The 26,855-nt window shown below is 44.8% G+C and overlaps 1 protein-coding gene across 1 annotated transcript in view; it reads left to right on the forward strand.

Annotated features, from left to right (window-relative positions):
* The first annotated feature begins 1,834 nt into the window (after positions 1 to 1,834).
* ABHD17C (abhydrolase domain containing 17C, depalmitoylase) overlaps positions 1,835 to 26,855 on the forward strand; it is a 58,432-nt gene continuing 33,411 nt past the window's right edge. Inside the window, exon 1 of the mRNA XM_054041307.1 lies at positions 1,835 to 3,336. Coding sequence (XP_053897282.1) covers positions 2,798 to 3,336 — 539 coding nt within the window. The 5' untranslated portion in view covers positions 1,835 to 2,797. The remainder of the gene's footprint in view (positions 3,337 to 26,855) is intronic.

Here is a 26,855-nt window from a genome sequence, read left to right on the forward strand (position 1 = left end):
CATTTAGAAGAGGATACTTGACTCTCACTCTTATAAATATGACCTAAGGAAGGACTCAGGGTGGAGTATGGGAAATGTTAGAGAAGGTCGGTGAGGTAATATCTTTTACTGGACCAACTTCTGTTGGTGAGAGAGGCAAGCACCAACAGAATTTGGTCCAATAAAAGACATTACTTCACTCACCTTGTCTCTCTAATATCCTGGAATCAACACAGCTAAAACACTGCATATGGGAAATGTTGTCTCTTTAATTTTCTTCTGTTTGCACTAGTAATTTATTTATGATGTAAGTGCTCAGCCTTTGCTGCCTGGTCCCTTGCATGTCATAGCTCCTTTTAGATGTTTTAGTGATATGACGTGGTCCAAGAAATTTTACACTGACTTATCCCATGTAGCATGCTTACAGCTAAGTTGGAATCCAAACTTCCAACTCTTATCCCAGTTTTGGTGTCACTCTAGATGTGACACCAAAAGGCATTGCTGGACAGATTTCACCTTATTCAGAACTGAGCAGCCAGATTACTTATCAGGGTATGATGAGCCCACCATACCATCTCTGCACAAGAATATCTGTATTGGTTTTTTTATAGGGCTTTGTGTTATGAGATGCTGCTTATAGACTTCAAGAAACTGCACAGGATAGGTTGATTCAGTTATTCTGCATTTGCTAAACCCATACAGTACCAGCTATATACATTCTTCAGAGCAGGAGTTGCTTGTTATACTAGCATTTAAAAGCTGTCCTGAGTCTGGAGCCTGGGCTCCTATGATGAAGCCGGAGCCTGGACTCATATGCTGCTTGAATCTGTCATTATCTGCAAGATTACAGTAAAGATGATTTGGTAATTATCTTTTGTGGTTCTTTCATTCTAAAGGCAAGAGAACATCACATGTCAATGACACCTTTGAATACATGTTTTTATTACATTTCGTAAGGGAAACAAAACAAAACAAAACAACCAATACTGCAGACTTCCCAACAGTCCCAGATTTTGCAAGACTGTCCTGCTTTGACCCACAAACCCCCATCCAGGTTGAAGCAGAACATTTCCGGTATTCAGAGTGGCCCAGAGGTTTGGCCCATCCCCCTCTCCATAGATTGGTGTCTGCAGCCCAGTTAGCCACTTGAAGGGTTGGGAGGTGTACACCATTGACTTCTGCCAGATGGCTCCTGTACTTAAAAGTTGAGCACATGCATGTTTGTGGGGAGCTTTTAGGGATGATATAAGGGCCTGTGACCTACACTATTTTATTTTTAGGTATAAGAGTTTGTGTCTCACCCTTAATGGCATGTATTCAGGGGTGCTGGAACAATTTTTATAGCGGGGGTGCTGAGACTATTGACCCAAACCGTAAACCCTGTATATACTAGAAACCACTTCAAGCCCGGGGGTGCAGCAGCAATCCCAGTTCCAGCACAGATGCATGTATTTATTACTGGGCTTGTGGGTCCTGGGGAGAGTCCAGAGGCCACAGCTTCATTTAGGGGGATGGGACAAACTGTACAAGCAGACCAGGCAAGAGCCCTGAGCAGGGGCAGCAGGAGCTGGGGGAAGCAAGTCAGCCCCTCTCCATGAAGAATCCCACGCGGGGGGGGGGGAGGGGAAGGGAGAGAGAGGGAAGGGGAGAGAGGGAAGCCTCCCCCCAACTAGGACAGAGCTGCTGCCCGAAGCACCTATCCTCTAGCCAGGGGGGGGAACGCACACGAGCCTTGCAGCGCATGCGTAGAGGAGATGGGCCAGGGGCGCGAGCGAGGGGGGCCCTCGCACGTGACGGAGGCTCTCGTGGGGTTCTCTTAAAGGGCCAGGAGGCGGGTCCGACGCGCCCCACGCGGAGGGTCCGGGTTCTCTCTAGCGCTGCGGCTCCTGCGCCCCCTCCCCGTCTGTGCCCTCGCGCTGGGTTAGGGGGCAGCAGCGAGCCGCGCGGCGGGGCCTGTGGGCGGCCGGGCCGGGCGCTGTGCCCAGCTGGTGCGCGCCGCTCCGCAGGTACCGGGGCGGGCCGGGCGCCCCTGCCTAACCCGGAAGCGGTGAGGGGAGCCGGGACATGGCCGCTGCCTGCTACTGTCTCCGCGCCGCAGCCGGCATGGCCCTGCCCGGGGGGAGCCGCGGCTGAGCCCGCTCCGCGGCCGGACGCCCTTCAGTGAGGGTCTGCCTGGGGGGGCCGATCCGCTCGGGGCTGCGTGTGGCGCTGCCGGGCTCTGGGGACCGGGTGCAGTCGGTCGGTGTTTGGGGTTGGGCTCCACTGAGGCGCTGCAGGATTGGGCCAGGCACTGGGTGCAGGGCTGGGGTGGTGCGTTGGGCTTGGGGTTATTGTGAGGAGTTGCGTTTGGTGGGTTTTTTTTTTGAGGGGGGGATCTTTCATTTAGTGGTTTCTGGGGGGGGGGCAGATCTTATTTGAGGGGAATTAGCTTTTAATTTCTGGTGTGGGGGAGCTGCACTGAGTCAGATGTAGATTTTGGGGGCTTGATTATTTTTTTGTTTTAGGCGCTCCAGAGCAACCTGGGCTGTGTGAAATGACTAGGTGATTTCAGCCCATTTTGGCGGGGGGGTTGGATTTATTGTAGTAGATTTTGAAGGAGGGTTGCCCTTGATTTATATTTTGCATTCCCTCCCCCACACACTAGGTGGATTTCTTAGAGTTGGAGGGCTGGATTGGTTTTGGTGGCTTACAGTTTTGGTGGGACAGTTGCATTTTGCATTTTGGGGGGGTTGCTCTCGCAAGGCTGAGAGTGGGTTGCTGTGGGTGGACAGAGAATTTTTCCCCCCCAGTGTGGGCAAATTTTTCTCCAGCGTCGCTGATGCCAGAACAAGGCCCCAGAATGAACGGTTTCTCTCTGGGCGAGCTGTGCTGGCTGTTCTGCTGCCCACCTTGCCCTAGCCGCATTGCTGCCAAGTTGGCTTTCTTGCCCCCGGAGCCCACGTATACAGTGCTGCAGCCTGAGCAACAGCAACAGGAGGCTGGGGCTGCAGCAGCAGGGTCTGGGACCCCAACAGGATCGGGCAGCTGCAGCCTGCACTTGAGTGAGCGGGCGGACTGGCAGTATTCACAGCGGGAGTTGGATGCCGTGGAGGTTTTCTTTTCTCGCACATCTCGGGATAACCGGCTGGGGTGCATGTTTGTGCGCTGTGCCCCTGCCAGCCGGTATACGCTGCTCTTCTCGCATGGCAATGCCGTGGATCTGGGCCAGATGTGCAGCTTCTACATTGGCCTTGGCTCTCGCATCAACTGCAACGTCTTCTCCTACGACTACTCTGGCTACGGGGTGAGCTCAGGCAAACCCTCTGAGAAAAACCTGTATGCAGACATAGACGCAGCCTGGCAGGCCCTCAGGACAAGGTAAATTGGTGTTGGGGACAAGGTACCAGAGCATGGCTCTTGGCCTGCTAAGGAATATGAGTATTTCTGCATACAGCTCTCACCCTGTTAAACTCAACATCTGTATGCTTAACCTGCTAAAGGGTGGGAGGAAGAAGTCTGTATACACTTCTTAACCTGGCTTTTGGGGTTTTTTTGTGGCCCTTCAGGGGCACCAGCAACAGTCACATGAGGAACTGCGTGGCTTGGATTGGTAATGAGATTTTGCTTATTGGGTCTTCTCTATATGTGGGATTCAGTCATCAGTAGCCAACAACCGATGTAGCCACACCACTGCCTACCTCCACTGATAAAGGAAGCTGTAATGTGCACTGGTTGAGCTTATCCCAGCTTGACACCAGGTTGAGCTCAGGAGCTGCAAATCACAACTTTGTCTATGATTGGGGTTTGCACTGGTGCACTTACAACATTTGTTGGCCAGCAGTGGCTGAATTGGGGCTAATTCCACATATAGACAAAGTTTGGGTAACAAGTTTGAATGTAGATCAGGTTAGTGATGACCAAAAAAACAGTAACCATCTGATGGGAATTAGACGTTGGGAGTCCCCATTTTCCATGTAAACTCTATAACATAGGCCTTCCTCTTTAGCAGTAGGGCAGGAGAGGAGAGGACAATTCAGAGCTGAATTCCCTGCCTGGCAGCCTGAGGTCTTGCATCCTCCCAGAGAAACCTGGCCAATGTGAAATGAGTAGGTGATTTCAGCTGATTTCCTGGGGGTAGGTGACCACCTCACAAGCCATCACCAGAAACTAATTGAATCTCCCTGTTTGTAGATGGAGCATCCAGGGATTAAATAGACATGGAGTCCAAACTGTCCCCTTGCCTCTGGCAGTGACCTGTCTGGGTCAAGTTTGAAGCATGTTGTTGGGTGGGAAAGTAGGTGTAGGAAAGCTTACTCTTTTGCTGTATGTATTGTACCTGTTGTTTGGTGGGTTAACCGAGTTGAGTTTCCAGGGCTCTCGGACAACTCTTGAGAACACTGAAACTGCTTGAAAAATTGAGTTAGTTAATTTGTAAAGAACTACCTAGGGCATGTGATGTTGCCTAGTGTAATGAAAGAAAGGATCAAATGTGTGGTAATACTTAGGCACATGGTGGATAAGATCTAAGGGAGGAGAAGTGCTATATCAGAGCCAAGTGTTAAAGTAACTGATTTGTTTTCCCCTCTCTAGCCCCACCTTTAATATTGTCTAAATCAAACTTGAAAAATTGCCATGAAAATTTACCAATCTAGGAACACATTCTCTTTGTCCATTCTTCTAGATTGCAAGACTAAATATTTTACTTGCCACTTCAAAATGATTTGCTTCAAGTGAATAGAATTTTACAAGACTGATCTAAACCTGTTTTGTGGCTTTATTTTACCCACAGGTAAAATTGCTGCTTTCTTTATTTCCTAAGGCAGACAAGGTGATACTTGTTCAGTGAAGGAGGATGCTCCTTGTTGTGTGTTTGTATGTTCCAATTCTCAACATTACATTAACAGATTTAGACTTTATAATTGTCACGGCTCTCAGGAGTCAAAATAAATGTTATAATCAATGAAGTTGGTGCCTTATTGACACATGTTGATTCTGGCCATGGTGATTTACATGATTCTGACAGAGATATGTATGCTTAAATGTGTGTGCTTGTGTGTACATTGACTCACTGCTGGTGAGGAGGAAGTTTTCCCTAGTAAATGTATGTATTGATGATGCCAGCTAAGGGATCAGTTGCTACAGAATGTAAGCTTTTATCTTTTTAAAAAATCTCTGGCTTCCTAGTTGTAAAGAAAATCTTTTAAATCTGAACCAGCACAAAATTGTCTTCCTGAGTCTGCAGACATTTCCTCATATATTTTTCTAAGCAGCATATTAAAATTAACAAGATTCTGCTCAGTTTCACAGCCACTATTCAGAATTTCGGGCAGCATTACAACTGAGACTCAATATCTGTAAGTGCTTTCATTATAAAAATGCAAGCCTGACCCATAATATGTTAAAATACATGTGTTATACTTGAATACTATACCATTACAGTAATATTTAAGACTCATTTGGACCTGGTTTTGTGTCAGTAAAACTGCTCCAATGGAATCTGTGTATGCTTTGATTTCCACCTTAAATTCACAATACTTAGACATATTATAATGAAGTGCAATGCTAAATTAAGTCATGTCCTGAAATACGTGGAAAAGTGCCTCTTGCTAACAAGGCCACAGGAAGCATTTAGGTGTCCCTATAAGTTCTTCTGAGTTCATCGAAGACACCCTTAGAATCTTCAGCTTGAAATGTTACAGATCTGGAAGAGTCATTTGTTGCCTGTGACTGCCAGTGTTGGTGACATCCAAGAAAGAAGTATTCAGGATGTCTCTAATTAGCCTGAAGGATAGACATGGAACCCAACGATGATTTTTGATAATAAAACCAAACATTTTTGTTTAATAACCCAGGCCTCTGCGTGACTGCAAGAAGGGAATGTTTAGTACATTTCTGAATTTACTCAATCTTAGTTTCACAGTTCCCCTGTAAAGTACTACTAATTTTAGTAAAGTTAATACACCTCTTCCCCGATATAACGTGACCCAATATAATACGATTTCGGCTATAACGCGGTAAAGCAGCGCTCGGGGCGGGGGTGGGGAGGCTGTGCACTCCGGCGGATCAATGCAAGTTCAATATAACGCTGTTTCACCTATAACGCGGTAAGATTTTTTGGCTCCCGAGGACAGCGTTATATCGGGGTAGAGGTGTACTGATTTTATCAATATGTATTTAATATTACCATCAGTAGTCAGGCAAGACTGGCATTAATTCTTAATTGGAACGTGCGGGAACGGTTCTCTTTACCCCTATGTATTTGTACCATGTTCATTGAGCTGTTGAACGTGTATACAACAAATTTATATTAACAAATTGTATTTTAATATTTTGTCTGTAATAGGCAATGGATGGAAAATAAACCATATGAAAAGTAGTTTTAATATGTGTTCACTAGCCGCTATTTGTAAATATACCGTAGTTCCTATAGTGAGTGTGCAACTGTGCACATCGGGGTTCCCAACTATATAATAATTTGAATATTAATGGACCTGATCTTGGAACACAAACCTGTCAATTCTCAAAAATAACTGGGAATTCTTAAGTAATCTATAGATCAGGCTACATAAGCACCTCCAATTTTTATTAATTCATTACTCTGTATATGAACTAGAACAGTATTTCTCAAACTGGGTTCTGTGACTCTCGGGGTCTGTGAGGGTATCCCGGGGGTCCGCAGGCCCCACTGATCAACTTCTCCCCCTCCCTCCCAGTGCTCCCTATCTGCCTTGGTTCTGCATGGCTCCTGGAAGCGTCTGCCAGGTCCTGCAGACTCTAGGAGCATGGGTGGCCAGGGAGGCTCCACATGCTGCCCACGCCCGAGTGCTAGCTCTGCAGCTCCCATTGGCCGGGATCCGGGACCAATGGGAGCTGCACGGGTGGCACCTGCGGGCACGAGCGCAGCATGCGGAGCCTCACTGGCTGCCCGTGCGCCATGGGGCTGCAGGGACCTGGCAGCTACTTCCTGTGAGCTGCTGTAAGTGCCGCTGAGACCCCAAATCCACTTCCAGCCCTCTGCCCCAGCCCAGAGTCCCCTCCCACACCCAAGCTCTCGCCCGGAGCCCGCACCCCCTGAACCCTCAGCCCTGAGCCTGCTTCTGCACCCCAAACCCCACATCCCCGGCCCCACCCCAGAGAACACCCCCCCCAGCTGGAGTTCTTGCCCCATCCCAGAGCCTGCACTCCCAGCCGGAGCCCTCAGCCCCCTCCGTCATCCTTACCCCAGCGGAGCCCCCTCCAGTATCCCAACCACCTTCCCCAGCCCAGAGCCTGAACCTCCAGCGGGGACTCTCACCCCCTCCCATACCCCAATCCGTGCCCCAGCCCTGAGCCCCCTCATGCACCCAAACTCCCTCCTGGAGCCCACACCCCTTATCCCTGGCCCCACCCCAGAGCCTATATCCCCAGCCATAGGCCTCACCATCCCCCCCAAACCCCTTCCTCAGCCCAGTGAAAGTGAGTGAGGGTGGGGGAGAGCGAGTGACAGAGGGAGGATGGATGGAGTGAGCGGGAGGAGGGGTTTTGGAGAACGGTCAGGGCAGGGGCGGGGCTTCGGTGAAGGGGTGGGACAGGGGGTCCCCACTTTTTTTAATCAAAAGGGTGGGCCTCAGTTTGCTAAAGTTTGTGAACCACTGAACTAGAAGATATATTAATTTGTCATTTTTTTAAATATAAAAACATCTAATCTCTGAGCTGGAGGTAAGCAAAATACACCAGACCCTTGCTAGAACGCGGGATTTGGGATCCATGCACTGTGCTGCGTTAACGTGGGGACCGTGTTAAAATGAATTGCAATTAAAGTAATTAAATTTGGGATCCATGGCCATGGCCGTGTTATATGCGAATTTGCGCTATATAGACGCGCGTTCTAGCGAGGGTCCGGTGTATGATGGATAAAAATTACAAATTGGATTTTTTTTATTTAAATGAAATACAGGTTTTTAAAAATAAATCTATTTAAAATTAAATTAGAAATTACCACAACCTACGTTAGATTATAATGTTAAGACTATTAAAATAATTTAAATTAAAATAATAATATTAAGCAGTACATGTTTGTTGCTAAAGTTTTCAAGAAAGTCAAAGCACTGAAATTTTGGAAGTCAGTGGCTAAGCACCTCTAGCCATTGTTACAATTAAAGTTCTGAAAGGATTTCTATTATAAACTCATTTTAATGGATTAATTTATTTTTAAACATCTGCATAGGCTGAAGCATGGGGGCTGCTGTTTTTAAGCTTATAAATGGAGAAAAATTGATCAGTATTTTTAATCATGATTGAAATAAGCAGGCAGGGATCTTTGATTTTAATAATCAGTTTTAATCTTGTTTTGCCATTTGTACTTTTTAGGTATTTTCCTAAAGAGAGGCTGATTTTTCAGTGGTTGGTAACCATTAAAACATGTTGATTTGCAACTAAATATAGCCTTTACACTTAACTTGGTGCTTCTTTTTGCTAATCAGCATACGCTATATTGATGCACATTTATTTAAGCAACTACACCTCTACCCCGATATAACGCTGTCCTCGGGAGCCAAAAAATCTTACCGCATTATAGGTGAAACCCTGTTATATCGAACTGGCTTTGATCTGCTGGAGCACACAGCACCGCCCCCACGGAGCGCTGCTTTACCGCGTTGTATCCGAATTCGTGTTATATCGGGTCACATTCTATAAGAGTAGAGGTGTATATAGCTTAAATGACGTTTTTATAGATTCTTAATTTTTACATTTTTATGTTTAAAAATGGTGAACGGTGCATTTCTTACTAGATGACTGATTTTTTTTTTATTTTTTTTTAGTTGTGATTTGTGTCAAGTTTGTTTTGGAAATTTGAATTCAACAAACAGTGCACAAAAATGGCATTTTAAAATTGTTTATTGAATAAAACTACTTCAAATGTGCTGGATACATTCAAAAGTTTATCAAAAAATACATCAAAACATATTTTGCATTTTAAATTAACTGATTTATTAAACAAAGTATTATCTGTACTAAGTGAATTGAACATTTTTTTTTTTTTTCTGGTCGCTATTGTCCTTCAAGGTTTTAGAACTAGTAGATCTCATCCTCTCACACCTAGTTTTTATTTATAGATTGGAGAAGAAAAACAAGTCTTTTTCTACTCCCAACTGGTTTGTTAACTTTGAATAAACCAGTCATTGGTTTGAACTAATTGAATAAGCTGATATGAAGAAAATACTATTTCTGTCAAAAGCTGATTCAGCACTTTAACAGACTTGCTAGAGCCTTTATAATTACTGTGTGCTCATAAATTGAGGAGTTCAGGGTGAGATAAATCTGCTTCCAGTTAATTAACACACCCCCATCAAGCACCTAAACATTTTATTTTGGTAATTCTTGGATTTATAGGTCTAGGTGACACTTTCTGTGAGATGGATTCTTTGTTTCAGTTTGGTCAGTCTATTTTGCTCTAATTTGTTCTACAGATAGAGCTGGACATAATATAAAGTGTTTCAGACCCTGTGTCTTTTATGTCAAGTTCTAATTGGGTTTAGTGCTCTTCGCTATTTGTAGTGATGTAATTAACTTTTATCCTAATATTTGATTGACTGAGAGAGTGGCTGATATGTAGGATTCCTATAGCTTGACTCCCCTCCCCTCACCCCCGAACTACTTGTGATATTAAAACCATTTCAACAATCCTATATTAAGGTGAATTCTGTTAGCCTTATGAATGGGATACATATTCCCAATCATCCAGTTTGGGTATTATGTTTAAACTCTCGAGCATGACCACAAACATTTTTCCCATCATTATTCTTTGATATTTTCCCTACTTCTGTGTTGCCTATACTTGAGTCAATTGCAGATTGTGTAATGCTTGGAAGACTGTGGTAATGGGTATAGTATTCTCTTACTGTCATCATGATATTTAATTAAATGTCTTTGTTAAATCCCTGAGTTAAATTCTACATTCAGTTTCACTCAATAGAAAATAAATTAGATAAAATCGTAAACTGATCTCCTGGGCTGTGTGCAGTTATTGATTGGTGTTGATGGGAGTGAGTGATGGATAAATCGGAGCCCCTCCCCCCACTCTTCATATTTTTTAGCTTACGCTGGTGTGCTGATGTGCTTCAGATATGTAGGAGTGATAAAATCAATGTACGCATTCCCTAAACTCTCCAGGAAAGATTTGTGAAGTGATTTTAAAAATCCTATATGAATGAAAGACGGCATCACTTCCCTAACTCTTTGACTCCGAAATATAGTATCAAAGTGAAACTCCTCAGTCTGCTATCTGGATGCTGTGAAATGGTTGAAGAGGTTGTAGCTGGTTATGTCTGAATCCTTGAAAGACCAATATCAAAAGATTTATGGAGTCATTTATTTAGGTATGTCCTCTCAACCCATAACAGAGCATCAGAACAGTTCAACTTTGATTTATACTTCATAGTCAGTAGAGATCTGCTAGTTCCCTCCATTGATTCACCAGTACTGAAGGAGTCAGACTTCGATATTACACAATAGAATCCAAGCGTTTCTGGTAGGAGATTATTTTCCATTCATTTAGGATTCATAATATATCAATCCAGGAACTATTTTTTCCCAAACCATGGGGATTTTAAAGATCTCTTCTATTCTGAACTGTCGCTTTATGCAAGCTACATTAAAGAGGGTTGCGGGGGGGGGGGGGGGGGAGGAAGGGGGGAGAAAAGGAAAAGAGAGATCTGTTCTGTTGGTGTTCTCTTCCCACCCCCATTCCCACCCAGTGCAATTTTCTTTGAAAAACTTGGCTTAAAAAAAATTAATTGCAAATAATTTTCATTAAAGCCAGAGCTCATAACTGCCTGAATTCTTGCAGGGAGGGTAACTAGTCACCTGAGGAGGGCCTGGCACTTTTCTAAAACAGAGTGGTGACTGTCTGAGTAGAAAGATATAGCCCATGTTAATTAGTATATTTTTTTCAGAGACGAAAATAGCATTTACCATTTTATCAGCATACTTAAACTGCCACTTTAATTTTCTTTGACATAATCTTGCTTGAACAGCCCTCTAGCATAAAATCTTGTTTCAGAGAATTCAGATCAGATCATTCAGTTGAGTTGAATATTTGAACAACTGACTTGAGGTTTGTTTAATTAGCATAGTCCTTTGAAGTTCTTTCTGTTAGTCTTTAAGGTGCCACTGGACTCCTTGTTGTTTTTCTTTTAGAGCAGTGTTTCCCAAACTTGGGACGCCGCTTGTGTAGGGAAAGCCCCTGGTGGGCTGGGCTGGTTTGTTGACCTGCCCCATCCGCAGGTCCGGCCGATCGTGGCTCCCACTGGCCGCGGTTCGCTGCTCCAGGCCAATGGGAGCCGCTGGAAGCGGCGGCCAGTACGTCCCTCGGACTGCGCTGCTTCCAGCAACTCCCATTTGTATCCTAGACTTAATTAATGTGCATAATGTAAGAAAAATTGACCAATTAATAATGGGAAGTAGCTATCACAGATTTTGTTCACTACCGATGTAAATATATTCAGTATAATAAAAGAATGCATTTACTTTACAGTACTTCCTCATTTTTGCTGTTTCACCTGATAGGCAAGTTTAGTTCTAGATCCATTTAAGCTGCAGATATTGTGGCTTTTCAAAATAGTATAGGAAGAGAGAGACTCAGAAAAAGGTTCCATATTAGTATGATGTTCCTTCATTCCTTAATATTGGTTGCAAAAGTTGAAAAACTTTTTTTTGCTGGCTCTTTTGGCATCTACCTGCTCTGCACATACTTCCTTGGATTCTGACTTCATAAACTGGAGTCTTCATAAATTTGTTTGGATTTGGAATTTTTCCCAAGCATTCTCAGTGTGACTCTTGGATTTTACTGGGTGGTATTTCCTATTTTTGGCCCTTTTAAAGAGATTATGGTGTGAGGGCTGCAAGCGGTTATGTAATGTACCCATATCCTGGTGAACAGTGCAATTAGAATCACATGGAACACAAATTTGATCAAAAATATGACTGCAAAATAGGGTAATGTTCCCTTGTGCAGCAATGTATTATACCGCTAACTGCACAATGAACATACGATAATTCAAATGATTAGCATGCCACAGTCAAGTAGATAGCTGCCACTGGTATTCTGGTAAACATTTTTAATGACACCAAAATCTGATGCACAAAGTTATGTTATGTAGATTGTTTTCTTTGTCTTTAGAAAAACTGTAACATTTAGCAAAGATAGTCACTGATGTCAGGACTGTAAGATCAAAGCAGACTTGAAAGATAAATTTCCATCATTGATATATATTTCATTGCCAAGAATAGTTTTAAATTAGCTTTGTTTTTAGCTACTCTTGGCGATACGAATACAAACAACAAATAAGATTTGATTTTTGTTTTTTAGTTGTCTTGGGTATAGACAGTCTTAAAATTCAGCTGTCCAAACTGGACATACCAGTTTTTTGTTTACCCTCTCATCATAAAAGGGTGTAGTTCTGATCTAATTATAGATATACTGGATATAAAGAACTCTAAAATGGAGGCTGGGCACATGGTCTTCTCAAGTTGGCATGGTAAAAATAGCGGTGTGGACATTGTGGCATGGGTGATGGCATGAGCCAGCTGCCCAAGTACAAACCCAATGGGTCAGGTGGGCTTCTGCTAGAGCGGCTAGCCAGTGCTGCTGCTCGTGGCACAATGTCCATACTGCTATTTTTAGCATACTAGCTCGAGCAGAGTAAGTGTGTGTCTGTCTACTCAGGATGGGTGCTCACTTCCAGGTGCAGTGTAGACATCCCCTAAGTGGTCATGAAGTGTGCCCACATCCGTGTTTAGGAACTCAAGGTCTTCTTCTGCCTTCAGTGCCATATAGTAGATTAAGTGCCATGAGATATTTGAGAGGGAATGGTTTTAGCCTTTCCCTTTCTCCTTATCAGAGGTACGTGATCTCTCTGGATACTTTTCTACCTGCTCATTGCCTGCCTCAAAGAGGCTGGCTTGCAAAGTCTGATGTGTGCATACTGGGCAGGGTTTCAGCCAGGGGGGCGTATTTTTCGAGCTTGCGGGCTCGGGCTTCGCGGAAGGCCGGTGTCCTGTTCTCGAACGGAATCGTTACGTCGACCAGGATGATCTTTTTCCCCACCTCGTCCGTGACGACGATGTCCGGGCGCAGCGGGCTGTCGGTGCCAGGGACGGCGCGGTTGACAGTGATCTCTCCCAGACGCGGGTTGATGGCCTTCACTAGACGGTCCTGGACGGCGTTGTGGCGTAGCTGCCAGGCTCTGGCATGGGGCTTGCAGCAGCATAGGACGTGGGGCAGGGTTTCGTTGACATACCCGCACTTCCTGCAGCGTTTGTCCCAGTTCCCGTGGCGGATGGCACAGTTGAGCGGGACGCAATTCAGCCGGGCGCGGTGAATGAACCGCCAGTCGGCGAACCGGGTGAAGCTGCCTGTGGGGAGGAAGTGGTTGCTGGAGTCCCACTTGCTGGTTACTTCGAAGACTTTACCCTGGTCCGGCTTTTTCTTCAGGGTGTCCACGTAGAGCGCGTGGACGGCGGCCTTCAGTGATCTCTCCAGCACGCCTCTGGCTCCGGGGGTGACGATGATGCTGTCCTCCGTTCCGATCCGCGGTATCAGGACTCCCAGCTCCTGCCGTTCCTCGTTCCATTCCCAGCGGCAGCCCAGGCGCTTTCCCAGCCGGCGCGTGGCATTGCGGGCGCGGGTCCACAGCGAGGCGAAGTCGCCCCTGTCCCGGGTGAAGTTGCCATCCAGGGAGCCGCTCATGAAGGTGGCCACATCTCGGTCGGAGGGAGGTCTGCCGATTCGTTTCTCGGTGGCGGCGTGGAGGACGGTCGTTGCAACGTTCTTCACTTTGGCGTCCGGGCACGTCAGGAGGCGGAAGGCATGCGTGAGGACCGCGACGTCACAGAGGTCTCCCATGCGGGGGACGCCGGCACCACCGTGTCTGTGCTTGATGTATACGAGTTCGTTGCTGGCTTCCTGGGGCAGGGACAGCCAGTTTTTGACCAGCTTCCGGATGGCGTTGTCCGCCTTGTTGAGGGGCACCTTTGCCACGGCAGATCTCCTCAGGACGAAGGTGATGCGGGGGATCAGGAAGGTGTTGAGGGCATTGATCTTCTGCCATGGCGCCAGCAGGGATGTGTCGATTTTGGCGGCGTCTTGCAGGATCTCCCTGATGGTGTTCTCGGGGGTCTGCCGGACACGGAAGCCTGTCGGCGTGCCGAGGTGCTGGTACGCCTGCTCCTCCGCCAGGGGAACGACGGACTCGCCCTGGATGAGGAACTCCGTCATCAGTACCGAGTCCCTCTTACTACTGGTAGCATTTAGATCAGTGTGGAGTAGGCACAAATGGGTATTTTTGTTTTTGTTTTTTTTAAATATAAAAGTGCACCCCTCGGCACTCCATGTTACCATGGTGTGTCTTTAAGTGCTAGGCTAAGTTTACAGTAGCTCGTTACCTGTGTGCTCAAGTAAAACACAATTAGTAATGTTATGTGGGACTTCAGAGAACCAAGGGTATACATGTCATGAATAAACTATATGGGGAAAAATGTTACAACTACAACAAAAATATGGGTCAGCTGTCAGCAAACTTTGTGGCCAAACTTTGACACTGTTTGAGTAAATGGACTTTAAAAGACTGAGTAGACAAAAGGAAAAAAGTCTCTCTCCCCTCCCTCTCCTCCCCTCCCCCCGCTAAGTCCATTTCAGTTCTAAGATTCTTTTAATGACTTCCTTGCTTAGGTATACAGTAGTTTAAAGGAGATGTTGATGGCACCTGCCTTGTGGAGTCTAGCTTGCTTTAATTTCTTTTGTTTTAAATTTTGTTTTAGATTGTCACAGGAAAGCGGGGAAGTGAGGTTATGGTAATTTTCACCTTAAACCCTTTCCCAAGTTCGTTTTAAGAGGCTCAGCAGAAAATTAGTCTGTAAAGTCTTTAGTTACACCCCGCAAAGAATGTACCTATCTCGGAACTATGCAAACACTAATAAATGGGTGGTTAAATAACATTGTTTGCCAGTGATGCATTTAATGAGTAACCAGCACTTCCTCCACAGGTAAAGATGAATCAGTTTCAAGGCAGTGTTTGGGAGATAGGCCATGAAGGAAGTGATTCTTGAGCCAGTTTAAATTAACATACCAATGCCCATGCTCAGCGTTGTTTGGCCTCTCAGCCACAGAAAAACTGCCATTTTTTTTCTTTCTGGACATTGAGTAACTCTTGCGAGTAATCTTAACTGCTGTTGAGTCCAGAGATCTTGAAAAACAACAACAAGGAGTCTGGTGGCACCTTAAAGACTAACAGATTTATTTGGGCATAAGCTTTCGTGGGTAAAAACCGCACTTCTTCGGATGCATAGAGTGAAAGTTACAGATGCAGGCATTATATACTGACACATGGAGAGCAGGGAGTTACTTCGCAAGTGGAGAACCAGTGTTGACAGGGCCAATTCAATCAGGGTGGATGGAGTCCACTCCCAATAATCGATGAGGAGGTGTCAATTCCAGGAGAGGAAAAGCTGCTTCTGTAATGAGCCAGCCACTCCCAGTCCCTATTCAGAGATCTTGAAGGCACTCATCAGCTTGCAAGATTAGGCCCCATATGTTTGACAGAATCTCTTTAGTGTAGCAGATACAGTTCTCACAAGTGAGTACAGTGTGTATCTGTGGCCCCTTTACATTAACTTCTTGAATATATTGACTGCTGATTTTATCTTTAGGATATTCTCAGTAAGAAAGGATGGACGATCTAGACTTGTAGTATATATGTGTGTTATATGCATTTTGGAAAAATATCCTGCTACTCCATGGGAAAAATCTTTCCCCCAAACCCGTGCGATCAGTTAAAACCAAACTGCTGAGTCCCTGAAGCAGCTTACAGGTATCCAACGCATATCTGATACATAGTTGAGCTAAAGCTCTTCATCGGGCATTACATGGGGGGTTGTACTTAAGATAATAAGTAAGACTTAACAAGGTCCCCTCCGCCTCATGGCAACTTCAACATTCTGCTGTATGATGCAAAATATTGAGTGACCATTGCAAAATGCTCATTAGCTGAGTGCTGTCCATGTACAGTCCTTTGCCCATGGAGCTTGCACAGGTTACAGAGCACTAGCATGATGCACAAGATGATCAGGTCCAGTCTCTGAAAATCTTCAGTGCTAGAATTGTGGAGTTTACATAATAATTAAAAGGAGGGATTTGAATGGAGAGGATGGTTGGAGGGATAGGAAGGGAGTGCTAGAAAGAAACCAGAAGAATTTGGGAGAAGTTCAGGCAGAGGGAGGAGGGAATCCATGGCGATAGAGACCAGGTGGACAAGTGCAGGGCCTTGATGTGAGGATGAGAACTTGAACTTGATGTGAGAGCTGAAGCAAGAGTAGCAAGTTTAGCATTCCAGTTGTGATTAATCATTGTGATGAATGGGAACTATTTGTGAATAAGCAGTTTTCAGGAACAGATGGTTCTTCTTTCATCTTCTGTGTTGACTGTTGCGCTTCACTTTTTAGATGAATGACCAGAGACTTGGATGAGGAAAGTTAACAATTGTAAGTGATACAATGTGGCATCAGTTTTCATAAAATACATGCCTCTTCTGAAAATTGCCTGTAAAAAAGGGTATGGGGCAGGGTCTGTATATCCTTGGGTCAATTACAACCATATCAGATTTGTTCAATTAGCAAGAGAAATGTTTCCCCTAACTGCTAGTCTTTCCCTCTCAACCTGGCATCGGATAGTCTAGCTGGGTTTTTGTTGTTGCATGCAAAGAACCCAGCTTGATTTTCAGCTTCCAGGTTGTTAGCAGGGCTGGCAGTTGAAGTACAGGATTTCTATCAAGTTTGTTAAGTTTACAGATGTAATTTGAGGGACAAGGAAGTTGCTTTTCAAATAGAATTGCCCAGTGGGAGGAGCGGAACACAATGCAAGTTTTAGACGCTGGGAAGGAGCGTAAAGCTTGTTTTACCCTGTTCCTAGGGCTACTGTGGGCAAAGCAGGTCCCTTATCAGGGGGTAGCCATGTTAGTCTGTATCTACAAAAACAACAAGGAGTCTGGTGGCACCTTAAAGACTAACAGATTTATTTGGGCATAAGCTTTCGTGAAGCCGGCTGCAAACCTTTCCAAGAAAGGCGCACAACACAGATTAGAATTTGTGTAGTGTAGTGGTGTCCTGGTGATGTCCCTCTTTCCCATCCAGTGCTTAATTTGTAATGAAAGGTGCTGGGGCTCAAGCAATTTTTTCCTTTCATAATTGATGCGGCAAACCCAGAGGTGCCAGGGCTATGAACTGCCAAGTCTAGAAGTGCTGGGGTTCAGCCCTCGGAAGCCTTGGCACAAATTAAGCACTGTTCCCAACCATGTAGTCAGTAGTATACGGTGAGAGAAGAATGGCATAAGAGATTCTTGGTTTTATATCACCAGAAGCTCTTCTCCTTGCACTGGAGTGAGCCTCCTAGGGCTGGATATGTTGGCTTTAAGACCAGATGATGCAAAGGCAGAAAGTAGTTATACTAAAATGGCAAGAACTGGCCCAATAACTTTATTCCTGCCAGTACTGTAGCAGTTAGCTGAGATGAGCACTTGTATGTTTGTGGGAGAATCCTTGCAGTTCATGAAGTGTTTTTGTAACAGTTCAACAAAATAATTATTTGCAAATTAGGAAACTCCCATGTGGGTTTGAGTCCAGATGGGTTCATTAATTAAGAACACCTCAGACTGCAGAGGGAAGAATTTAAAGTATCCTTAATCTCAATGCATTTTCTCTGGTAAATTCTTACTGTTCAGTTTGTTATAAGCTTGGTTTTCACTTTCCTCTATGTGAAATCCATTAGATTTTCTTCAGACACCTTGGTTTATTTGTGAGGGGGGCTTCTGTTTCCAGGAAGACTTTGGGCCAGCAGAATGTTTGAGCTTTACTTGTTGAAATTCTGCATTAGAACTTTTGACCCCCTTGTATGAAATACATGCTAAATTGAGGCTCATTTATTAGCTATTTGCTGTGATATGCTGCATGCATCTGTGTCAGGCAAGTTTCCCTTTGCAAGGCATGCATTGTCACCTAGAAACTCTACAGTGATGAAATTTTTTTAACAGAACACTAGCAAACTACTTCAGATACTGATATGTTATGACTGCTAAATCAAATTCACTGTTACATGGTCAGATCCATTTTATTTGTATTTGCAACAAAATAAAAAAAATTGCATTGCTGTGTAATGGGACACTCAACTTGAATCTTTTGAAACTAACTTCAAAAATATTTTTTTCTGACAGAGCACCCTTTAAATGGCATGTCCTGAGGTTTTTTAAAATTCCTTTTTAATTTAAAATAGGATTGGTAGAAGGGTTTTTGCTCACATCATAAGACTTTCCTCCCCTCTCCCTTTCTCTCTGCACACAACTGCCTGCTGCTGGCTCAGGTTCCGTTTAGCTCAGGGGTCGGCAACGTTCGGCTCGCCAGGGTAAGCACCCTGGCGGGCCGGGCCAGTTTTATTTACCTGCTGACGCGGCAGGTTCGGCCAATCGCGGCCTCCACTGACCGCGGTTCACCGTCCCGGACCAATGGGGGTGGCGAGAAGCTGCGGCACACCGCTCGCCCGTGTCGCTTCTCGCCGCCCCCATTGGCCCGGGACGGCGAACCGCGCCAGTGGGGGCCGCGATCGGCCGAACCTGCCGCGTCAGCAGGTAAATAAAACTGGCCCGGCCCGCCAGGGTGCTTACCCTGGCGAGCCGCGTGCCGAACGTTGCCAACCCCTGGTTTAGCTGTTGGTGGTAAACACCTTCTTGAAGAGCCTGGGGAGGGCGGGAGTCCACCAGCAACAAACAGGGAAACTGACTATGTACAAAACCCTGTCCCAGTGCACAGCCTGGAAATAGACACTATGAAAATTCTCTGACTACTGAGTTATAGTAATCTCAGGAGTTACTTGTAGAAAGAATGGGTACAAAAGTTTCAAAAGGAAATAAAACCGTTCTCTCAAGTGGACTATGTCTCTCTTGGTATGCTAGATTGTGCAATCCATTGCAGATAGTGTAATATGAAGGGCAAAAAGAGCTTGAGATGAATGGCTGCTTTCTAAATTCTTCCTCTTGTGTTTCTCGAGTGTGACTTCAGAGGGCTTATTTGGAAAATTCTGCTTCGGCATACTCTTCATTCACTATGGCTATGTCTTCACTGCCAAAAGTGTGGCTTTACATTGAGATAGCTAACTTGATGTAAAATCCTTGGGGGGCTAGGCAGAGAGGTAGCTTTTAGCTCAATGTAACAGGGATAAACCCTAGGTGGGGGGGATACTGTGTTGAACTCAGCTAGCTACATCATGGTAAAATCTATCTGTTCCTTGTCTGAATAACGATTTTACATCAAGTTAGTTGTCTTGATGTAAAAACTCACTTATTTTTTGTGGTGAAGTCAGACCCTTAATGTTGCTAAAATTGTAGCAGAACTCTACGGTTGTAGCAATCTAGGTATGACTGTTCTATATCAAGTTTAACTTCATGAATAGCTCTCTTAAGTTGTTACATGGAGAAGTCCCTTTGTTTCAACACCACTTCTGCTATTTTTATGTACACTAGTTACCAACATTTAACCTTTGCCTCAGACTGGTTAATAATTACGCTCTGACTCTGCATACGTTGCAGGAAACTACTGACGCTAGAATCACCTTTGAGATGTCAGTACAGCAGTTAAAATAGCAAGTTGTGGCTTATCTGGAATTTGGCCAGGATACTGTAAGGTTTACATTTACAGTAAACCTCTAGCCACTTGTTACAGTTTCTAATATGGTAACCCTCTGACCCCTCCCCTGAGCTCCCCCTGGACAATTATTTGAAAAATGTTCACTTGAAAAGCCCCTGACTGCAAAACCAGTAATATAGTAGTTCTACAGTCTCTTCTTAAGATCTGTACTAAAATGTACTACAAATGCAGAGGATCCTAACTTTGAGGGAATACAGAATCAAATAACATTGCTTTCTCTTAAATAAAATTCAGTCAGAATTGATTCTTGGCTTGAAAGCCAAATGAGAGGAGAGGTGGCTTAAAAGAAAAATGTGGCCATCTTTCGAATGTGACTTATCTGAAGTGATCAATGGTAGAATTTTGACAAGCACTCAGTATTGGCCTAGCTCCTGCTCTCATTGAAGATAGTGGGAATTTTACCATTGACTTCAGTGAGTTCAGAGTTAAGCCGCCACTGAGCACTTTTGAAAATGGTAAAGGAGAGACCACCTCTAGGAGCTGAGAGCGTTGTTCAGTCTCTGTGGTCCTTTACTTCTTTGTGGAAAATGCCAACAAGGACGCTAGTTCGTGCCAAATACAAATTTAATTGGGCACCTTTCCACCAGAGCTGACCTGAGACCTCAAATCCATTTCACACAGACCACTGAACACACACTACTGACCTAGATTGGAACTGTCCATCTCTTTGTCCCACTTTCCTATCCTCCCAGCAAACTCTTCTTAAATACACTTCAATTTAACGACTTTCACAATGAATGGAGGTCTTTTGGGTATGAATCTGGGATGCTTTTCCTCTGGTTCCAGTTCCAAATCAGTCATGGGTCAGCAGCAGGGACTTAACCAGGATGTTCTGTCTCTCTGATGGGACAGTCACAGTAATTCTCACTAATGGGTTTTGTTCTGAAAGCAGTGCTAATTCAGGGAAAGGAATCTGTGTTACGTTAAATTTAGCTCTTTTCCTTTGCCTACTGGCATTAACCAGCTGTTCTCCCCCCTTCTTTCCCAGTTTTGAGGTACAACATAGGAATACTGTATACATCTCTGCCATGCATGGTGTTGTCTGTACAAGGAGATGCTGTTGCAACATTTCAGGATGAAGGCTCCCATTGTGCCAAGGGAGGAAAGAAACCATGCTTCACCCACCATTGAAATTCAACCACTTCTGGGGTTAAATGTGACCAGTATGTGTGCACAGCAACAGCTTGGCTCTACAATGAATTCATTATTTAATTGAAACCACAGAGACAATATACATAGGCAGAGTGTAGTTACCCAAGCTGGAATTTGGCTATGTTGTAGACATTAGTGCATCTATGCTTTCAAAAAGTGACATGGTATATTTGACTTTTAAAAAGCGATCAAGATTTCAATGTTAGTTCTCATCCAAGAGATGGTAACTTCTAACAACACAAGGCTGCTTAATGCCATGCTGGTGCATTGGTTCATTATTAACTCAAAGAAGAGTGGTACTTGAATAGAACTGCTAGTACTAGCTTCTTGTGACCATCCTGTTGTTGCATAGAGATGCCCTACCCAAGTACTAGGTCTGTTTAGATTGTCAGAATCACAGCACAGGGCAGGCATATAGGGCTAGAGGGAACACACTGAACAACTTGAAGCTGTCGTCATTACTTCTAATCCATGTTAGTATATCTTTAAATTGACAGCCTTTGATGTTATGCCTTCCAACCCTCCTGACTAGCATCTTTTGGAGTGCACCACTTAAGCAAATATATGACTAATCCTTGAGCTAGAGCCAGACACTGCTGTCACTACTGGAGTAGCTGCATGATAATTGGTAGACATGCTATTATCAGGGAAAAGAAACTTGACCAGTGAAACCTTTCACCAATTGCTTTCAGAACTAAAGGCTGTCCTGTTACCTAGATACAGTAGCTGCAGGAGAAGTACATGGTATGCAGCGTAGCTACTTGACAATTTAAACCTCTTTATTTTTAAGCTATACTGGCAAAATGCCTTTTACTCAGTAGTAGCTCAAACAGTGGAAAAAGAGCTGTAATTGGGGATGGAGAACAAATGTACATGATTTTGTTTTAGGACTGAATTTTCTTACCAAGAAACATAATAGCTTTCTAAATGTATAGACCAGGATACTTCAGCAAACCCCTACTCCTTCCCACTCCCCACTAAAAAAAAAACCCTGCTCCATGCCAAAAAGAAATGTTCTGTTGATCACTTCTTTTCTTAATTAAACTTATATTTCTTAGTTTAGTATCTGATACTGTAATGTAATTATATTATTAAACCTCGGGGTATAAAACTTGTTTGTCCAGCCACCAAATACAAATGCTAATCCTGTTGGCCTTTTAGTAACTGATTTGTTCTGTCCAGTGTTAAGCTGTCATGCGCCTGGAGAGCACAAAGCAGTTTTCAGCAACACTTCCATTTGAGCCAAGCAACTTGATGTTAACTTCCTAATATTCACAATTCCAAATATTAACTGAAAGAAACAGATCAGTCCCTGGGTTTGTGAAGATAAACATTTTGGGTGGAAAACTTAATTTAAGCTCTGAACCAGTTATCCAGAGCTTGCTGTTTGTTGCTAGAACATCTGGTGCTGCTAATCCTGCTGGTTCTTAATCTAATTGTTAATCTATCTCAGTTTTGTATGTGAGTGTAACTGGGACCTAAACATTTAAGGTGCCAAGAGGTCATTTAAAAAAAAAAACAGTGTAGGAAAGAATGCTGCCTGGATTAGCTTAGTGGTCTAAGCATTGGCTTCATATGCTTAGGCTCCCTGAGGCCTTGGATTCAAATTCTGGCATAGGCAAGTTAACCCATCATCCTTCCAAGATAGTAGGAATAGAATACTTTGCAATTCCATGTATGCAGGTTTTTATGTTGTTTCCCATCACTATAGTAGTTGAACGTCTCCCATGAGTATATTCAAGCAATAAAGATGTTTAATTTCCTGCTGGCAAGAAACAGGTTTAGGTTGTTAGTATGGTTGTGTATTATAGGTGCGGCTGGTAGCATGGACTATAATTAAGGTTGTCCAACATTTCCCATCTGTGTTCCCTGTTTTCAGTTGCTTATAACTTTGCCAAACTTTAACTGTTGGGCTGAAATTTCCCATTCTGGTGTCTGCCTGAAGCTGAATTTCTTGGAAAACTTCAACCAAAATGATTCCCACATTTCTGAGAATGAGGCTTGGGAAAATATTGTATTGCCCATGTTAAATGCCCATAGCATTTTTTTATTTTAGGATCTCGGGCACCTCCGTGCTTTGGAGCAGTGCCTTGATATTTTGCAGGGTTGAGGGGGCCTGTGTGTCAAGGATGTGCCTTTTGCCATATCTGGCCAAAGAATAAGCCTTTGAAAAACTGCAGATCGCACTTTCTCAGAGACTTGCTAGAGCTTCACAGCTAAATTCCCTGGAGAGTCTATTACCTGTGGGGGAATTCTTCACCTCTACACATGTGCAGAATTTATGTCCCCTGCAGATTTCTTTGCTTCCCCACAGAAAAAAATGACTTTCTGACAGGGAAGCAAAGGGAAGTCACAAGAGCGGTCATGTGGCCCTCCCCAGCAATATGTTTTGGGTGCCCAGGGCAGCCGGCAGAGGTAAATCACTGTGGGATGGAGGGTGGGACTGGGGAAGACAGTTGGTGGCTCCTACCCTGTGCTGGGCTCAGCTGTTGGTCTCAGCTGGGCTGGGGAGGACAGGCCTTCCTCTTCCCCTGCACGGGATCCCGGGCAGAGTCAGACCCACCCCTAGATTTCTCCCCCAGCTGCAGGAAGCTCTGCAAACTCCCCTCTCCCCAGCTTCTTGCATCTATCGCTCCTCAGCTGCAGGGGGAGGGATCCCTGTACAGGGAGCTGCTCCTCCCTCCGCCCAACCCCCGTGCATCCAGACCCCCTAATACCCAGACCCTCCTGCCGAGCCTCACTCCTCCCCCGCACTCAGAATCCCCCTGATGAGCCCCAGTCCCCCTGAACCTGGAGCACCCTGATGAGCCACCCGGATCTGCACCCCACCAATCCCCAACCAGTTGCACCTGGATCCCCATCCCACTGAGCCCCACTCCCCCAGCATCTTGGTCCCCCCACCCAGACCCCCATGCCAAGTTTTATCCCCCCCACCGAGACCCTCCCTGCGGAGTCCCAACCACCTTCACCTGGACCCCTTGCAGAGTCCAATTTCCATTGCACCCAGAACCCCCCAACAAGCCCCTGTGTATCCAGATCCCCCTCACACCCGGATCCTCCACTGAGCTGCCTGCAGCCAGATTGCCCCCCCCACCACAACCCTCTCAACCCACACCTGGATTCCCCCACACTAAGCCCCTCCACTCTTGGATCCTGCCTTGCTGAGCCTACCTGCCCACACCTGGTGCACAGAGAGGAAGGGCCCTGGAGTGTTTCTCCTGCAGGCTTGGTCCTTGCGCTGTGTCAGGGTTGGGTTCAGCCTCACTGCTAAGTCATGTCCCGAGGGGGAACTGCACAGTGATCTCCCCCCTCTGTGCAGCCAATGGCCTGTGCTCCCCAATGCCATGCTGGAGACTTCACATGTATTTGGCAAATAAAATTTGCAGAATTTTAAAATAGTGTGTGCATAATGTTATTTTTTTGGTGCATAATTTTTAATTTTTTGGCACAGAATGCCCTCAGGAGTATTCTGTGCAGTCCAGTCTGGGGCAGAGCTGGACGTTCCCTACAATTTCAGTTCCCTTTGGGCCCAAGCAGTATGGAGAATGAAGTTTTCTGATTCAAATAGAGAGGGGTCGGGAGCTGTACTGGATGGAGGGACGAAGTAGGCTGGTACTGGAGGCTAAGGGTGGGAAACTGGGAGTTAAGATGGGGGGAAGACTGGAGTAGGGTCTGTGAGTGGAAGAGAAGGAGTCTGGAGAGGTGATGCCAGGACTTGCTGGGCAAGGTAAGTGGTACTGGTATGAGAAGCCAGGGATGGGGAAGAGACCGGACTGAGAAAGAGACAAGTTGCAGGGGATAGGACAGAAGGGGTCAGACTTGTGGGGAAATGGTTAGTCTATGCCCACTAGACCACACCCAGTTCAATCCAAGATTCCTTAATCTCACTATACTTCTGATGACAGCAAATATCTGTAAAATCCACTAACAGAGTATCCTATATCTCCCCCCTCCTCCCTTTGCTTGTCCACATAGAGGATGACAACCTACTGCAAATTACTCCATTAGCTCAAGTGGCAGAGGTCTGTGCAATGCATCTAACATCTAAAGGTTCCAACCCTGATGATGATCCATGTGCCAACAGATGGAATATCTGTTTTCAGTTTGCTTTGTTTTAAAACCTAGGAAATTATACATACACACACAAAACTATGTTAAAGAAAGTTATTAAGATTGAAGCGTCAAGCACTCACAAGTTAAGATGCGCCAGAATTAATAATTCAGCTCCCTTGTGTGTTTGCATTATGATAATCTTTACATGATTGCATACTTTTTTTTTCTTCACAGAACTCCTGCCTCATTCAGTGTACAGGATTCAGCTGGGCTGGGGATGAATCAGGGTTGTGTAGTAAAGGAGGCTGTTATCTGAAGGATCCAGCTTCATTGGTGGCAGAAGTTGGAAGGTGTGTAGTGAATGAGGCAGGGCGTTGCAGGAAGAGAAAGGATAGTCTCATGGTGAAGGCATTTGAATGCTGTCCTAGGAAATTGGATTCTATCTCTGATTCTGCCACAGAGTTCCTATGTGATGCTCGACAAGTCAGTTAAACCAAACTTTTCAAAGGTGGTCACTTTGTGTGTGTCATTTTCTGGGTGCCTGACTTAAGGCCTTGGGGTCTGATTTATATTCACAGCTGCAACTGAAGTCCGTTGGAACTGAGATCTGAACATATAAAGTGCTATATAATGCTAGGTAAATCAGGCCCTAGTAATCTCAAATTTGGACATCCAAAATTAGTGGATACTTCTGACCTTAATGTCTCTGTGCTTTAGCTCCCCATCTATACAGTGGCAATAATAATTTTCATCTCACAAGAGTGTTGTGAAACTAAATTTTGAATGTTTGTGAAACACTCCGATATTATTCTGAGGAGGGCCATAGAAAAGCCGATGCAGAAACGAATAGTCCTGCCTCAGAGTAGGATTTGAGAAGTGTGAAGTAAATAAGATCTGGAGCCACACACTGAACAACAAAGAGAAAACAAAGTATCAAATAGCTGCTCATTAAATGAGAACTGTCCATTCTGTGCACTGAATGAGGCAAGGATCCTTTGGGGAAAACAGTATGTGATCATGTAACTAAAGACCGTTGACCCTGCAGCCCATGTTATGACTAGCTGTCCCAGTGATTTCATGTAGACTTTGGAGACTTTTCATGAGGGAGAGCTGAACCTGGAAAGACACCAATGCGAGGGTCCTGGAGGTGGAGGAATGGTTTCCCAGAACAGCGTAGGTTCTGTCTGAGAAGAAAGACCTGGGAGATTTCTGTTTATTCCTGCACCTTGATCTTCACATTGTCAACCCCCAAACTGTCATATCTCCAAGTGCTATTCTCAGTTGCCGACTTTTCCCAAGCAAGCAAAGAAACTTGTTTTTTTCCAACTGGTTGCTGTCAGGTGAGGGTTTCGTTTAGTATGGCTCGGACAGTTTTAATAATAAAAATGTAGGACCAGAAGGAATCTCAGTAGGTCATCTAGTGCAGTCCCCTACACTGAGGCAGGATGAAGTATTATCTAGACCAGTGTTTCCCAAACTTGGGACGCCGCTTCTGTAGGGAAAGCCCCGGTTTGTTTACCTGCCGCGTCTGCAGGTCCAGCCGATCGCAGCTCCCACTGGACGTGGTTTGCTGCTCCAGGCCAATGAGAGCTGCTGGAAGTGGCGGCCAGTACGCCTCTCCATATGAGCAGGGATTTGTCCCAGCGTCTTTTTCCCAAAATTTTCCCTCCCACTTCTGTTGTGTAGCATGGATTTAGCTGATTGCTGCTTTCCACCATAGGTGTATGTAGAGAGACTATTAAGAATTTTGGGATGTTTAAAGATAAAATATTTTACGTTTAATAATATTTTTAGATTGAAAGAAGAAGGCCTTCATGTCCCAATTTTTGCTGAAGCTATGCTTATTATCTGCTGTCTGCTTCAGTTGTAGATAAGCACCTCACCTACAGTTAATACCAAGGAAGGGATCTTCTGCAGCTGACCTCACATAGGGTGGTTAAGATCTGTCAGTGGTAGGTTTTTCA

The sequence above is a fragment of the Malaclemys terrapin genome, chromosome 10, assembly GCF_027887155.1.
Source record: "Malaclemys terrapin pileata isolate rMalTer1 chromosome 10, rMalTer1.hap1, whole genome shotgun sequence".
Classification (NCBI taxonomy): domain Eukaryota; kingdom Metazoa; phylum Chordata; order Testudines; family Emydidae; genus Malaclemys; species Malaclemys terrapin.